The 15,095-nt window shown below is 36.1% G+C and overlaps 1 protein-coding gene across 3 annotated transcripts in view; it reads right to left on the bottom strand.

Annotated features, from left to right (window-relative positions):
* insc (inscuteable homolog (Drosophila)) overlaps positions 1–15,095 on the bottom strand; it is an 89,026-nt gene that overhangs the window by 28,199 nt on the left and 45,732 nt on the right. For all 3 annotated transcript variants that reach the window (XM_015384513.1, XM_015384514.1, XM_015384515.1), the window contains 4 exons: positions 6,213–6,579; positions 5,204–5,256; positions 4,179–4,302; positions 1,226–1,339 (listed from right to left, as the gene is read on the bottom strand). In XM_015384513.1, the coding sequence (XP_015239999.1) occupies positions 1,226–1,339; positions 4,179–4,302; positions 5,204–5,256; positions 6,213–6,579 (658 nt within the window). The remainder of the gene's footprint in view (positions 1–1,225; positions 1,340–4,178; positions 4,303–5,203; positions 5,257–6,212; positions 6,580–15,095) is intronic.

Genomic DNA, 15,095 nt, shown 5'->3' on the forward strand with positions numbered 1-15,095 from the left:
GTGATATTAATAACAGGTTGTTGAAACAACAAGTGTTGTTTTTTAAATTATTAGCTGATCACTCATATCTGCCTATTATAACCTACTAAGCATACAGTATTCTTTGCAAAGGTAACTTGTGTCAAACTTTATTTGAATGGTATTTTAACTACACCATGTAATAGAGACAGAGGTTAAAATACTCTCTCCCCTCTTACTTCCCTTCAAATTGTCCATCTAAGTCTCACATTCTTAGATCTAGATGGAAAACTGTCTAATTCAGTATTGAAACTAATATAAAAAGTAAGATAAGAATCTGTGAGATTACTTATCTTCTTGTAAGAAGGTTTATTTAAAAAAATATTAAAAAAAATGTATATTTATATTAATTATATATTTTAATATAAAAATAAAAAGAATAATGCTGATGATTTTAATTTACGGAATAAAAAGAATAATCAACAGGTGGAATCAGATAAATGTACTTGGTAAGACTTATGTTCTTTAAACAATAAGTCTTGCTAAGGGCAACTGTCTTACTGCAAAGGCAGATTATTGGACTAATTTTGACACGGATTTTCTCAAAGAAAGATTAATAATCTAACAGAATCTGCTCTATATAAGTACATAAATCTAAAAAATGCTCAAAATATTCAAGATTGTAAAATTTATCTAGATTGACCATTTTTGCTGCGCACAACAAGCAAGTTAGTAAAGTCAGCAATAAAATTAGAATCGTATACAAGCCATTTTACCAGGACCGAGAAATATTTGGAGGAAGTGTGACAGACAGGTGGAAGCTAATTAGCTGAGATGGCAGGTGGACGTGTTTTGTATTGGGTATTCATTAGCATCCAGCAATGGGCAAGTTTCCCCCCCGATGGTTTAGTTGGCAGCGCTACACGAGAAGTTAAGTATGAGTGGATTGGCAGGTAAAGGTATGTGTGCAGCGTGCATTTGTGATCAATGTCTGCCACTAATGGGAGCTGACAGTATTGATCCTGCAGTCTGGCTGTAAAGGCAGGGTACACGTGTGTTTGTGTGTGTAGGCCATCAGGATCAGTCTTATCTAGAGAATCATAGAAGTGGCAGGCTAACTAATGGCCAGTCGAGACTTGCTGTCTGGTTTGCGTTTTCTTATCTCGAACTGAAAAGGCAAAGCAGCATAGTGTGCAGAGTAGGTGCAGCTCTGCTCTGAATCCTGGCTCCTGAAATAAAGACAACCCCTTAAAGAGGTGCAGACTACCTTAGCAATGATGCTACAGAGCTGGGGTCCATCCTGGGTGAGTGACAGCAGGTTGCTAATGGCACTGCCAATAGTCTGGATGCAGTCTGATGACTCAATCTGTTTGATCAGCACCTACAAGGAAGATGAGACCTGAATTACTTCATTGTTAACGTAAGAAAAAAGCAAACACTATTATCTGAATTTTTGAGAGCAAATGAAGACATAGATAAATTTAAGAATTCTTTAAATCATATTTACTAGGCATTTCCACCATATTCCACAGAAGATTTTATTGCTTTACATCATACATGCTGGTGAAGATTCTCAGTCATCCAAGTCATAGTCATTCCGAAATAGTTAAAAAAACAATCCACTGGACTTGGTTTCCAACTTTTTTTGAAGTACATCATACATAGTTTTCAGATAAAGTGTGTCTCATATTTATATTTAACTTCTCTAAAATCAAGACTTCTGTAATGTCTTTATATGTGTACGCTTGGCTGTAAAAAACAGAAAAACTGGGTAAAACTTAGAATGGCTCACATATCAGTAATGGACCAAGCTTTGAATGAACATGTTGCTATCAGGGAAGTTATTTTTACTTTATCATACTTTATCATCAAGTATTGGGGGACTACCGATGAAAATTAGCACCCCTTAACTAACTCGGGTATATTTACATTGTTTTAATGTTGATTAATGTACACTGTCCCCATTCAAATAAACAATAAATGAAATGAAAAATTAGTGATGTTACACACCATCCACAGAATACATATAATGTAAAAGACTTTTAAAACTTGACTGGTTAAAATCCAAAAAAGTGATAAAACAATCCACTGGACTTTGGGTTTGAAAACATTTCGCTTCCCATCCAGGAAGCTTTTTCTATTCAAAATGTCTATTTGAAAAAGAAAAGACAATTAGAAGAAATTTATTGATACAATTACTTTGTCTTTGGCACTCAGAACTCGGCAGGAAACAGTGCTTAATTTTGACAGATATGTATGAACAGGAGCAAAGAATAGGGCTGTTTCCCCCTAGGCCTGAAACTGGTAGTGGAGTGGAGATAGATGAAGTTGGTCAGTCTGTAGACTGCTGGTTAGCGCGATGGTCTGCTGAGCTTTATGGGGAGATCCAGTGGACTGCGTGAGCTGATACTAGAGCTTCACTCAGGGACCTGGAAGATGTATGTCCAGTTTGGATAACACAGGTTGAGAGAACCTGTCCATGATGAGCAAGCATGGAGCGACAGTGGAGAGGAAAAACTCCCCGTTGGGAAGGAAACTCTGGCAGAACCAGGCTCAACATGGCGGTCTTCTGCCAGACAGGGAGCAATGAAACCCTGATGAAGCTTTAGCTATGATGGTGGAGGAGGGGCTTGAAGTGGGTTGAAACAGGGTAATCTAAATGAAGTCAAACAGCGCAAACCACCGCCTATGCACTAGGAGCAGACAAGTTGTGGATCGTAGGCCTTTTATAATGAACTTTGGATGCCAATTGGCTTTCATGGAGGTGTGGTGCAAAGATGATTGGCTGCATCGCAGGTGGATGTAGGAGAGCAATCAGTTTCTTCAGTTGAACTTCCGCCTAGGCTCCATGACAGAAATAGCAATGAGTTCGAATCTTTATATAGTAGCACGAAAACTTGTTTTTCTTAACAATTAATTTAAAAAGCTTCCTGGGTGGGATTTTGGCATGTGGATTTTGGATTTGTTTTATTCTGATGTGTTTAGTTGTTGTTGAGAAACCATTTTATTCTATTATAAAAGGATTTATCTTTTTGTTTTTACTTTCAACTAGCTTAACAACATTTAAGATGTTGCCACTTTTTGTTTAAAAATCTTGCAAATATACATTTTAACCAAGTTTACCACCTAGACCTATGGTGTAACCATCTTCACCACCATCCTGCCATCCTCGACAGATTTAAAAAGCCTTGTTATTTTCATTCTGTTTGTTTATGTGTTTTAAAATATTTCATATTTTAGTGAAGCTAAGATCTAACTTGCTAATCGTCCAATACCTGACTAGCACTGCAGTCACACCTTTGGTGGAATCATTTCCCTCTCACCGATGTCAGGATGCCTCCTCCCCTATAATATTCCAATTAGGTTAGTAGATGTGCAGGGTTTTTTTTGCATTTTTTTTCTCGAAAAATTAAATTCATTGTGACAATATCAGCATTAATAATTATAAAGACCCTGGTTCAAAGGCAATTTACCTCTTATTACCAAGTAGGTAATAAGCTTTTTGGATGCTGTGTGTTTCTCTGCTCTGTTACTTGAAATTACTTAAAGGTAAAGAGGGTGATTTTTGATTTCCGGGTGGATCATCTCGATAGCTTGTCCTTCTAATTGTCAATCATTCTGGTTGATATTTTACGTAAGGCCGTCCTACATGCTTGTTCCATTAGTTATCTTTTTCTGCACATGCGTACTTTCAGGCGTATATCTGTGGTGAGCTACAGTTTCAGACAGTCATTGAAGCTCACCTTTCTCACCGAGGTTCTTTGAAAATGGTAGAGGGTCTTAAAAAAAAAGTGAAGTTTATGAGAAGAAAAGAAAGGCCTCAGAAGAAGCAGATATATCCCAGAATGCTTTGTGTGCAGAGCTCTCCTCGCAAAGCCCTATGCGTTTTGGCTGTCGATACCCGACAGCAGCGACTAATAAGAAAGATGGCGCCGGCACCGTGTGGTGGAGGAGTTACATGACCAATGGGAAGCAAAAAGCAGTAAACAGTAAGCTTGTATGAGCTATAAGAACAGCACATTTTACACAGGTCATGCACAAGGAGAAATGGGCTCATGCATGCTCTTGCACACACATTTTTTTTTTTAAGTGGAGAGGGCAGTGCTTTCAAAAAATCCTCCACAAAACCTTTTAGTACTGCAAGTCAGTATGAAGGAAAAAAAGCAAGAAAACATCTTTAAAATCTATGCAGATACACAAAGGTAAATTCAGCGACCTACCCGGATCTCATTGGCTAACGCCATGTCAATCATGTTGCTGAAGGAATCACTGACATCTGTAAGGATCTCATGGATCGCTTCCCTCATGGACTTAAGGAAGAATTCATCATCTGTGTGCAGGCACCTGCAGGTAAAAGGTTCAAATATCTTCACAAACACAAATGGAAAAAATAAAAAATAAAAAAAAGTATGTAGCTACTGTTTTGTCTTTTAGATGGGATAATATGTTTAAATCCTGAGTAAACTACAGTATAATAATCAAATGGATCCTATATGCCTTCAATCGGGTGTAAAAGTGTAAAAGCATCTCTGGAAAGAAGTCTGATCTACCTTAGGAGTTTTGCAAATTCTGTCTAATCTGGACACAAGCCACGACTCTAAAAAAAAACAGACAGTGCTCATTGTCCTAATCATATGAGAAAAAACTATGATAAAAAATAAATGCATAAAAAGATAATAAGGGTATAAAAAAAGCATCCTAATCTTTTAGGAGGCAATCATACCAATGTATGAAATGTACAGATGTATATTTTACTGCACTGTAGTTATTGTTAGTCAACAGCACAATATTTCTATGTTCTCCCTAATTTATTTGGTGTTAGGATCTCTGAGGTTTGGCTTTTTTTCTGGTGTGAGTGAGCTTCCTGTCACAGAGAGGATCTTTGCTGGTAGGTGGGCCGACCTGTGTTACTGCACACCTGAGAACATTTCCTCAATCAAGATGACTAGCGTGTATATAAGGACCATGTAACAACCAAATTTAAAAAGTATTCTATGATCCAATGTAGGTAAAGCAGCATGAGTTTGTTGCTTCTAAAGCCAGTGGCTTTACATTGGGCAACCTTAAAGCTGTTCGTTTTTCCACCAGAACAGGAACTTAGAAGAAGATATATTTAGGTGAAAATCTGACTGATGCTTTAAATTTGTCACGCTTCATTCACTTAGCATCACATTTGTGTTATTTAAAGTGTGCAGGTCTTTTTCCTTTCTTTTTATGTATGTATTTACTCGATGGTAAAGGTTACCTCTCTGTGATGTTAGTTAGCTCCATGCACTTTTCCAGGAGGGATTTCTCATACTGCAAAAAAAATAAAAGAGGCAAAACAGAACATAAATTCATAATTAGCAAAAAATATTTAAAACAAACAAAACCTATTGTGTTTTAGTTACATTTACCAGGATTGACTGAAATAAACGTGTGGCATTGGACAGAATAATGGTCATTGAATCATTGCAAATCTGAAAAGTGGGGCTTGCAATTGTCCCACTTTTTAATGCAAACTAAAATTACAATCCTGAGCAACAATTTACATTCAGTTTAAATTAGAAGAAGGCTGAAGAAGTTTGTTTGAGGCCATTATTGTACATAAAGCAAAATGAGGAGTGGGGAAGGCAGCAGAAACGGTCAGATTATTAAACAATATCCCAAACAGGATGACAACATGATCCCTATGCTGTAAATCTAATATGAAAGGAAAATTACAAGAAACTAAATTCACAAATGATAAACTTCATTTCAGAAATGAAATGAAATCCATTAAAAGTAGAGTTTACCATATTCCAGGTTCAACACATAAAAAGCATAATTAGGAGGTACTGTGGTGAGCTGAGACCATTAACTATGGAGTGAATTTTATTCCATTGTTGAAAGCAAAAAAAGCAAATGTCTTTCTAAATGGATACTTTTGATGTTAACAATTCTTTAAATTAGAAAATAAAAAGTTTGGAGTATTTTATTTTTTTAAATAATATATATATATATATATATATATATATATATATATATATATATATATATATATATGTATATATATATATATATATCAAATATAATAATATAGATTAACATTTGTACCTGTAAAATGATAAGAGAAGTAAAAGTTTAAGGAGGGTCAAGATTTTTTTTCAAGATGTTGTATAAGTAGGGAAAAGGAATGTGGCTTTGCCTTTTTAAAGGTCAACTCTTATTGTGTATTGAACCAAAAACATAAAAAAAAAAAAAAGAAACACAGAAAAATCTCTGTCAAGTATCACCTTCTGCATCTCAGGAGGAGTGTTCCGAGCAGCGCTGTACTCATGTACCAATGAACGAACGTGGCAATTTGCACGTACAGCTGTGCTGTGGACCCTCTGCCAGCGGCCTTTCTCTAGTCGCTGGAACATCTTTCCCAGCTCTGTGCTGACCACCAACGCACGGCGAAGGAGAGTCTGCAGGTTGTTCCTGGCTACATGGTCCCCTGCTGTGATCCCAGAGGTCACTATAAGCTCTCCCTGGTGGGAATCCTCCTCCACTCCGATTGGTTTGGCCTGAAGGACACACATGCACTCCACCTCTGTCATGTGGCGGAGGTCCTCCATCCACCGCTGGACCGAGTCCACCTGTAGCGTCTGCATACGGCTGCTGTAGCAAAAATAAATAAAGATAGGATAAGATTTAGACATTGTTGACTATTAATTGATATGTGAAACAGAAGAATGATGATGGCAGAATTCAGATTCTTTTATTTTGAACCAAAAACTAAGGTAACATTTGATTGTACAGTAGCAGGCCCTTCCCTGTCAAACGCCAGCCGAATGGCAGCCCACTTCCCTCCAATTTCACGTGAAATCCATGGAGTGACATACATAGCATATATATTTTTACTCTGACTTTCACTGAGTTACAGGGTCTGACCAGGAGATGATGCTTATCTTTAGATCTTAATGTCCACAGATCATGACAGAAAGAATAATTTAGTACAAATTATGATGTTTAAAAAGGAATTGTAGGGGACCAGCCAAGGGCCCATCAAGGAAAGTTGGGAAATTTTGAATGGCTTTTTTTTTTTTTTTTTTTTTTACAACCAAATGTGTTGTGATCTATTCATAATAGGGAAAAAGAGGAAAGACAAAGTAAAAAATAAATTCAGATCTTGGATGCACCCCTGCTCCAACACTGCTAATTCAAATAAATTTCCTCTAATGCCATCAAGTTTGGCAAAGGCCTGTTAAGCAGCCATCCATTATTTCCACTATGTTGGAGCAGTGAAGCATCTAAAATGTGCAGGATAGTAGATCTTGAGGTGCAGGGTTGGAAACACCTGGGGCCCGCTTCACAAAGCAGGATTAACAAACTCAAATTCTCAACTCTGAATTGATGTAGCTTAAGGCTGGAAACTCTGAGTTATCGGTGTGTGTTAGTTTAATAAGCTCTGAGAAGTTTTAATCGGAGTTTAGCACTTATGTAACAACTATAAAAAGCCATTACTGTAGGTGCGGCGCTCCGATTTGAGAAGTCACCTTGACAAATGGCTAAACCTTACACCTTATTCTAATGATGTGAATGGTATAAATTACATTTTAATAAAAAAAAAAGTTCAAGCAGAAATTAAACATACTTTTCAACAAGCCCATATGTCTGCTGTGAAATATTTTTATTAGCCTAATGTATTATTCTAATATTCTTTAGCTGAAAGCATAATGCCTTAATCGACCAAAATGAAGGCTTGAAAACATTACTCTTTCACTTAGTGAATTAGTTAATTAAAATAAATAAACATTTCAATGGTATTCTAATTTTCTGAATGGACTGTATGTGGAGACCAGGGTTGTCTGAGATATGGGCAGACATTTGTGATGACCAGCATGTTGATTAGTCAGAAATTTGCATATATGAGGAAGTTATCACCACGACATGTAGGTGAAAGATCAGCTTCAACTACAGTTTTTGCTTTATCATGCTTTATTCTGTGCATCATCCTTATTTTCTCTAAAAGAAAACACTAATCAGTTGGAATTTCCCAATGTTTAATTAAATAAATATTATATATAGTATATTCAAGGTCTACAATATCTGAATAATGGGATAAAAGAAACTACAACTGCTTACGATTCTAGATTTCAGAACATCAAAGACTAAAGTAGGCTTGTATTGACATCTTAGATTTCTTGGAATTCTAAGACTTTTAAACGACAGAGAATCTTTGCAGATTTTGAGCAGGTTTAAAACTTTTAAATCGTACCTAATATGTGAATAAGCAGATGACATATTTCATAGGAGGATACCTAAGAGGATATCAAATTGGAAAAGCCGTAGATTTAGAAATTTTAAGCTGAGCCCTTGATTTAGTCGCTGTTGAAGGACAATCAATGCACTCAAAGTCTTCCTGCTGCAAAAATGACCACATTTCCACATATGTGCTTGACAGCTGGAAGAAGGTCTTTGGCTCTCTCCAAACATGGTGCGGTAAATCACAGCCAAACAGCTGTTCTTTGCCCTTGTGTGTCCAAATGACGTGGTTCTCAAAGTATGGTCATTGATTCATCTTTGCATGTATGAATTGTGAAAAAAAATATAAATGTTGTCAGAGTTGTAAGAAAGAACAGGCTTTTGATAATCAAAGGCAGTTTGTTTACCTTGGCCCTACTGTTACTCTACCTTTCTTATACCTCATTTAAAATAGTTAGGTTATCCTGAGCTATTTTCTGTATTTGTGCTGCTGTATTGGTCAAGTTACACTCAAAACTTTATGTTCTCTCTGCTTTTTCTCCACACCTTACCTTCATCTGGTCTGTTCCTGTACAACTGTGACTCCATGCCGAATTAAATTATCAGCTGTGCCCCTGCCATTAACATCTCTGTTTATTGGTATTCAAGCTTTCTCACACTGAGCATTGTTCTATTGGAGGTTTCTTCCTGTTAAAAGGGAGTTTCCTCTCCACTGTCGCTTAATGCGTCCATGGTGTGACGGGTTGCTGAAGAGGCAACGACAAAATGCAGGCGAAGGTCTTCATCACAGTCTCATCCAGGAGGAGCGTGCCTTGGAGGTCCATGACTGAATGTAATGGAATAGTTTTCCTAACCAGTCTGATAGCATTGTCTCTGTAAAGTGCCTTGAGATCACATGGATTGTGAATTGGTGCTATATAAATAAACTGATTTGAATTGAATAGTTTACAAATTAAAAATTAAGTCTTTACTATTTAAGATTAATCTTATTCTGGCCGGATATAATACAGTGTTTTTTAGTAGCACTTTTCAGTTTAAGTATTTCCTTTGCTATTGTGATATTAGGCACTTCAAGATTAAGTACAAAAAATAAGAGCATCTTTGGGGAAAAAGTGATATTCCTATTGCTTAAACTGTAATTATATTTTTTTATCTTTTCCTATAGTCTAAACATTTAAAGAAAACATTTGGTCCCTTCATGGCATGTGCAGGCAAGACAAATAAAAACTAAGAACTTCAGTATAACCAGCTTTATCTGACAGCAGCTGACTCATTCCCCGACCTCCATCAAAAGAGGAACATTAAGTGTTCCATAAAAAAACTGCAGTGACCAATCATGTGTTATACAGGTCAGTTCCATCAATTAATACTAGTTTTGGTTCTTGTTAGTTTAACCCCAGAGAGGAGAGCTCTATCAATACGCTGCAGCGGGTAAACACTCCACCAACTTCAATCTCTCCCGGCACTGATCCTAAAGAAGAGAGGCTTTAAAGAGCAGTACAGAGTCCGAGGCTTCCTGGAAGAGAGTCGATCGATGGCTACAGCGGCCACCCCTGCTTTGAGTCAACACAAAAGGGTCTCTAATGAAGATGGATGTTTGCCGTTTGTCGCTGGGCTCCTTCCTGACAGTTTGGATAATGCTGTACTAAACCTAGCTATGGAAATGTCCCATCAAACACCAAAGCTTGGTGGCAAGAGAATGGAGCATTACTGTTTTCTCTGACACTTCTATGACGAGTAGTTTCATGATATGAAAGTCTGACATTTATCAGAGATAATAAGTGTGGCATAAGCATGATTCCTGCAGTTATCTGGTTACTTTCAAACAAAATGAAGCGGGCTAGAGGGGGCACCGTTAGATTGTTGTTCTGGACATAGTGAATTGTTCACTATCTTAAAAAGTGTAGCTGAGATTTATTCAAACCACTTACTAATAATCTACTGAAACCACAAATTATCATGTATTTGCCAATTAACGAAAGTTAATTCATGCAAATCAGATCAACTTACAAAATACTTAAATCTCATCTGTAGTGAAATTAAACTGCCTAATATAGTCTGAAGTTTCAATACCAATCCACATCCACAGGAGACAAGAGGCACAAAGCCAACACAGTAAATACATGCCTTCACATGTATGTACTTGATACGCATGAAGTTATGCCTGAACTGTTGGTGGCGCTGTGACAAAATGATGGAAACAATGACGGAAGGGCACAACGGTTAGGCACCATTTTGTTAACCTTTGTCACTTGGAGGATGGAACTCACGTAAGAAAGTAAACAGGCTGTGATTGGTTTGCTTCTTTCCCAGTCTCATGCTATTGAATCTGCAAGCATAAAATGTTCAAAATGTACGATGAAGCCCTAAAGGAACCCATGAATCTAGGAACCTGATTGAAAGAATGAAAATCTTCCAAAGCTACAAATAAGTTTGTTTTTGTTATATAATTTAACCAAAAAACAAACAAAAAAATTAAATGTGTGCAGCAGGCAAAAGTGTATGTTTACTAGGGTTATAAGTAAAAAAATATATTCTGCCATATATTGCAATATTTTATCAAACAATATATGTATCAATTGAAATTAGCTATACTGCAATATTTCATTTGACGATATTGGTATCATTCAAGATGGAGCTGAATAGATCTTAAATGTACAAAATATTTTAGGCAAACATCCTTTTTATTGTCTTACTTTTATATAACTCTTAAACCTTCAGCCACTAGTTTAATCTGAAAAACTCACACGGAGAAAAAAGACAATTAGAAGAAATTTGTTGATACAATTACTTAGTCTTTCGCGTGCACACCTCAGCAGGAAACATAGCGCTGAATTTTGATAGACATGCATGAACAGGAGTAAAGAATAGGGCTGTTCAGGAGTCCAGGAGGAATGAAACCCTGAGGAAGTTTCAGCTACGATGGTGGAGGAGGGTCTGGGTTGAAACGGGGTCATCTGAATTAAATCACACAGCGCATCCCCCGCCTGCGCACAGGAGCAGATAAGTTGGGGATCGGAGGCCTTTTAAGATGAACTTTGGATGCTGATTGGCTTTCGTGGAGGTGTGGTTCCAGGCTGTGTTGCAGGTGGACGTAGGAGAGCAATCAGTTTCTTCAGCTGAACTTCCACCTAGGCTGCATTTGACAGCACACTGCCCAAGAGTCCAGGACAGTTGTTATTCAACTGTCCAGGAACATCTGGAGCAGAGGTTTACAAAGTTTTATAATTATAAAACTTCTAAATATATTGTGTTTGCTAAAATATATTTGGATAAATCTTATCTTGACAGGTGTATTGTGATAGGTATTGTATCAGCAAATTCTTTCCAATTCACGCCCCTAATGTTTGGTATTCAACCAGATAATAGACTTTTCTAAAAAAAAAAAAAAAAAATAATGACTGTGTAGGGTGATATTTTTTTCTCTTTTTGTTTAAGCAAGGTGAGAAATTGTTGGAGTAAAAAGACCAAACAAAAAAAAGGTATCGACTTGCTTAAAGATTTTAGTTACCTCCTCTATATATAAAATCAAAAAACTTCATTACAAAATACACTAATGGTTTCCTTAATGACTTTCCAGCTGGAAGTACATAAAATGTCAATTAAAATGTTACCTAATCACTCTTTCTTTTATTAAACCAGTGCATTATGTTCTTTTTAGTATAGTCAAGTAGAAGAGCATCTACTGAATGAAAAGGGAGAAATCTTCAAGTTTTAGAAAACAGAAACTTCAACGATGCACAACTTCTAAGTAAATCCGTAATGCTTGGGGGGAAATCAAGATCCAATAAACTGTGAATGTTGAGTTAAATAAATAATGACACAGTGATACGAAGAGTAAGGGTCATTTATATGAAGCTTGTTCTACTAAGTGGGGTAAATGACCTCAGAGTGACAGCTGAAGCCCCTGAGAATGGATGAGGTTCAATCTTTTGTTGCTGACTGAACAAAGTCATTTCTCCCTAAATGATCCTAAGCTGTTAAGTGAAACTGAGCCCCAGTTCTCTTCTATGGTGGTTTTTGCTTTAGGTATTTCATGTACTTAAAAGTGTGTAAACCGTATTAGCTGACTCGGTTTGCAGTGAATGATTACACAGAGATGAATAACACAGTGACTCATGCTTAGTGGTTTAAATCACCTCTAAGGATTTGATCATGCAACACTATAGAAACTGAGCAGGAGATGGAGGGACGTTGCAAGTTTTCAATATTTATTGTATTTCAGACTCATCTAAACAAGAAGTGACATTTTATACAAACATACTTTATTTAAGTGTCTTCACTGAGTACTCGGTTTAGGAACTTTTGGCAGCTATCCTCGGGTCTCTTTGGGAAAGCTTGGCACTGTTGTCCTCTTAAAGCTTTTTCCTCTTCTTGGCAGAGGTGATCAAACTCATTTAGGCTGAGTTAGGTCATTTTTGTGCTCCACAGAAGTATTTAGTCAAGCACAGGATCAGATTCAGAAAACTGAAGTATTTTCTGAGATTCCCTACAACTCTTCCTGTGGGAGTTCTTGTTTGTGTGCTTTAAATAGCCATCTTCACATGCTATGTTGCTCTATCCCAACTCTTTCTTTCCATTCTTTTTAAAATATATACAAAGAAATTTGAGGGAAAAAAAAGAAAAAAAAAATGTCTATACACCTTTTATTAGCCCTGCTCTATTATGTGCATGTAAGCGTAACGATCATGGTTCGGCAGTAAGAGTATCTTTTCTCAACATGGAGGACAATAGTTCCAATCTTAAACTGCAGCTCATAAAAAACTACAAAAAATCCTTTAAAAGCGTGAGCATCGACACAAGAACACCATAATCAAATCTCATACTGTTCTATGCAGAATCTCAGTCTGTACCAATGAAGATGAACTCTGTTCGATATTAGTCTAAGTGCTGAAACTGAAATTAACTCACAAGAACAGTTATTAATTTTCTTTAAACCACCTGAAAAACACATCAGATTTAACAACATATTAAACAGGGCAAAAGTACACTCCATAGAAGATTTAATGATGTGTTTCTTATTGAGTTACTGTATGGCTCAAACATTAGTTTTTTCTTTGACACGAACACACTACGGTTGAAATTTAGACAATAGGTTTGAACTATGTTATTAAATTAGGTGGAACTTTTTTTAAATTGGATAGCTTCCTGGCATTGACCTAACAAAAAGGTTGGAAAGTTCTCAGCAGGGTTTAAATAACAGATTTGGGTATGTCATTCAAGAAGCAAGCTGATTTGTCTGTTCCTGAAGCAGTTTGTGTTTGAGATTATTGTCCCACACATTATCCCCCAGTTTCAGTTTTCTAGCTCTTTAGTACAAGAATTGTATTCATTATTCAAAATGATTCGTGCAATGAACCAGTAAATCTGGTAAAAAAAAAAAAACACATGCAACCACCACCATGCTTTACAGTTTATTTATATATTTTTCATGTTTGTTTGTTTTGAATTGCCAGAAAGGAACAGAACAGATACTTTTGCTGTGACGAAACACATGATGCTGGCAATTTACACCAACTTATAAACAAACCAACCAAAACAGGTAAACCACACAATCACCATATAAACTGATAAAATCAACACCATTCTCTGCAGCTCGTGCCTTTACTACTCACTTATAAACAAGGGTAATCCAGTCATTTCAATTTCAAACATATTCTTATGAAAGAAATGTATATATTAAAACCCTTCCACCATCTAGAAAAATAAACTATTCTTGTCAAATCTGCGTTAACATTTTTTTAAGTTACTAGTCGATTTTAGTACAAAGGACGGTAAAGAGTGCTTTATTGCTGCAAAAATAGGTTTCCTCTTTTAAAGAGAGCACCCCAAAGGTGGTTGAAGTGGTTCAACAGTTTCTTCTAAGGGGTGAAAGCTTTGGTAAGATGGCTTAAAAAATCATGAATCCATTTGGTTTATTTGTTTTTTTGGATGGCTGGGTTCTTGCCTCTTAGTGCTCTGCTCCCAGCGCTACACTGAGTGAGCAGAAACACCTGCTGCTCTATTGAGTGAATTTTGTTCCATTATCATTGCAAGCAAAGAATTGATTTCTACGATGACAGAAAAAAGCAACCCAGAAGTAAACATTTTGAATAAAACTGTAATCAAACAGTAAAATAAATAAAAAAAATATTAACTTGGCTGCTTCCTGATTTTATTTTTTCAAATTATTTTAAAATTGTTTTCATATACTGTTTTCTCAAACTTTTTTTTGTTTACCAATATATATATTTATATATATATATATATATATATATATATATTTTTTTTTTTTTTTTTTTTTTTTTTTTTTTTTTTTCCTAATTGCATTTTTTCTTTTTTTTTTCAAATAGAGTTCCACAAATCGCATTCTTCACTTTAAGCCTTTTACAAACACTACGATCACTATTGATTTACACATTAACGGATGAAAACGTTGCTTCTAACATCCGTGGAGATCTGTAGAACTGTAAGATCTTTAAAACCCAATTTGAAAAGAATGCAACGCGTACAAATCAATCTCAAAAGGAAAATTTTGAAGAAAATAAAATTTGAAAGAAAATATTAACATTCAAAAATAAATCATTTGAAATAATTTAATCTGAGAATTTAAAAAAGTTACTTTCACAAATTTTTTTTTGATGAAGAAGTTTAGTATATTACTGGAATGCATGTTTTTGTAAAATTTAATGTAAAAAAACACGTTCTTTGCTTGTAACCACAAAGGAACTAAACTCACTTCATGCTGCTTACCTTAAATCTTAAACCTCACAGCTGTTATTATTAGTGTTGCACTGATACCGATACCAGTATTGGGGGGGGGGTTGCACGAAAATGGTGGTATCGGTATCGGCGAGTACCAACAAATAGGGCACTGATACAATTTTTGAGAGCCAAAAGTTTATTCTGCTATTGTCACCCATTCCAGGTAGGCAATAAAATTTCTACTG

Source organism: Cyprinodon variegatus, unplaced genomic scaffold, assembly GCF_000732505.1.
Source record: "Cyprinodon variegatus isolate N-32 unplaced genomic scaffold, C_variegatus-1.0 Scaffold314, whole genome shotgun sequence".
In the NCBI taxonomy this organism is placed as follows: domain Eukaryota; kingdom Metazoa; phylum Chordata; class Actinopteri; order Cyprinodontiformes; family Cyprinodontidae; genus Cyprinodon; species Cyprinodon variegatus.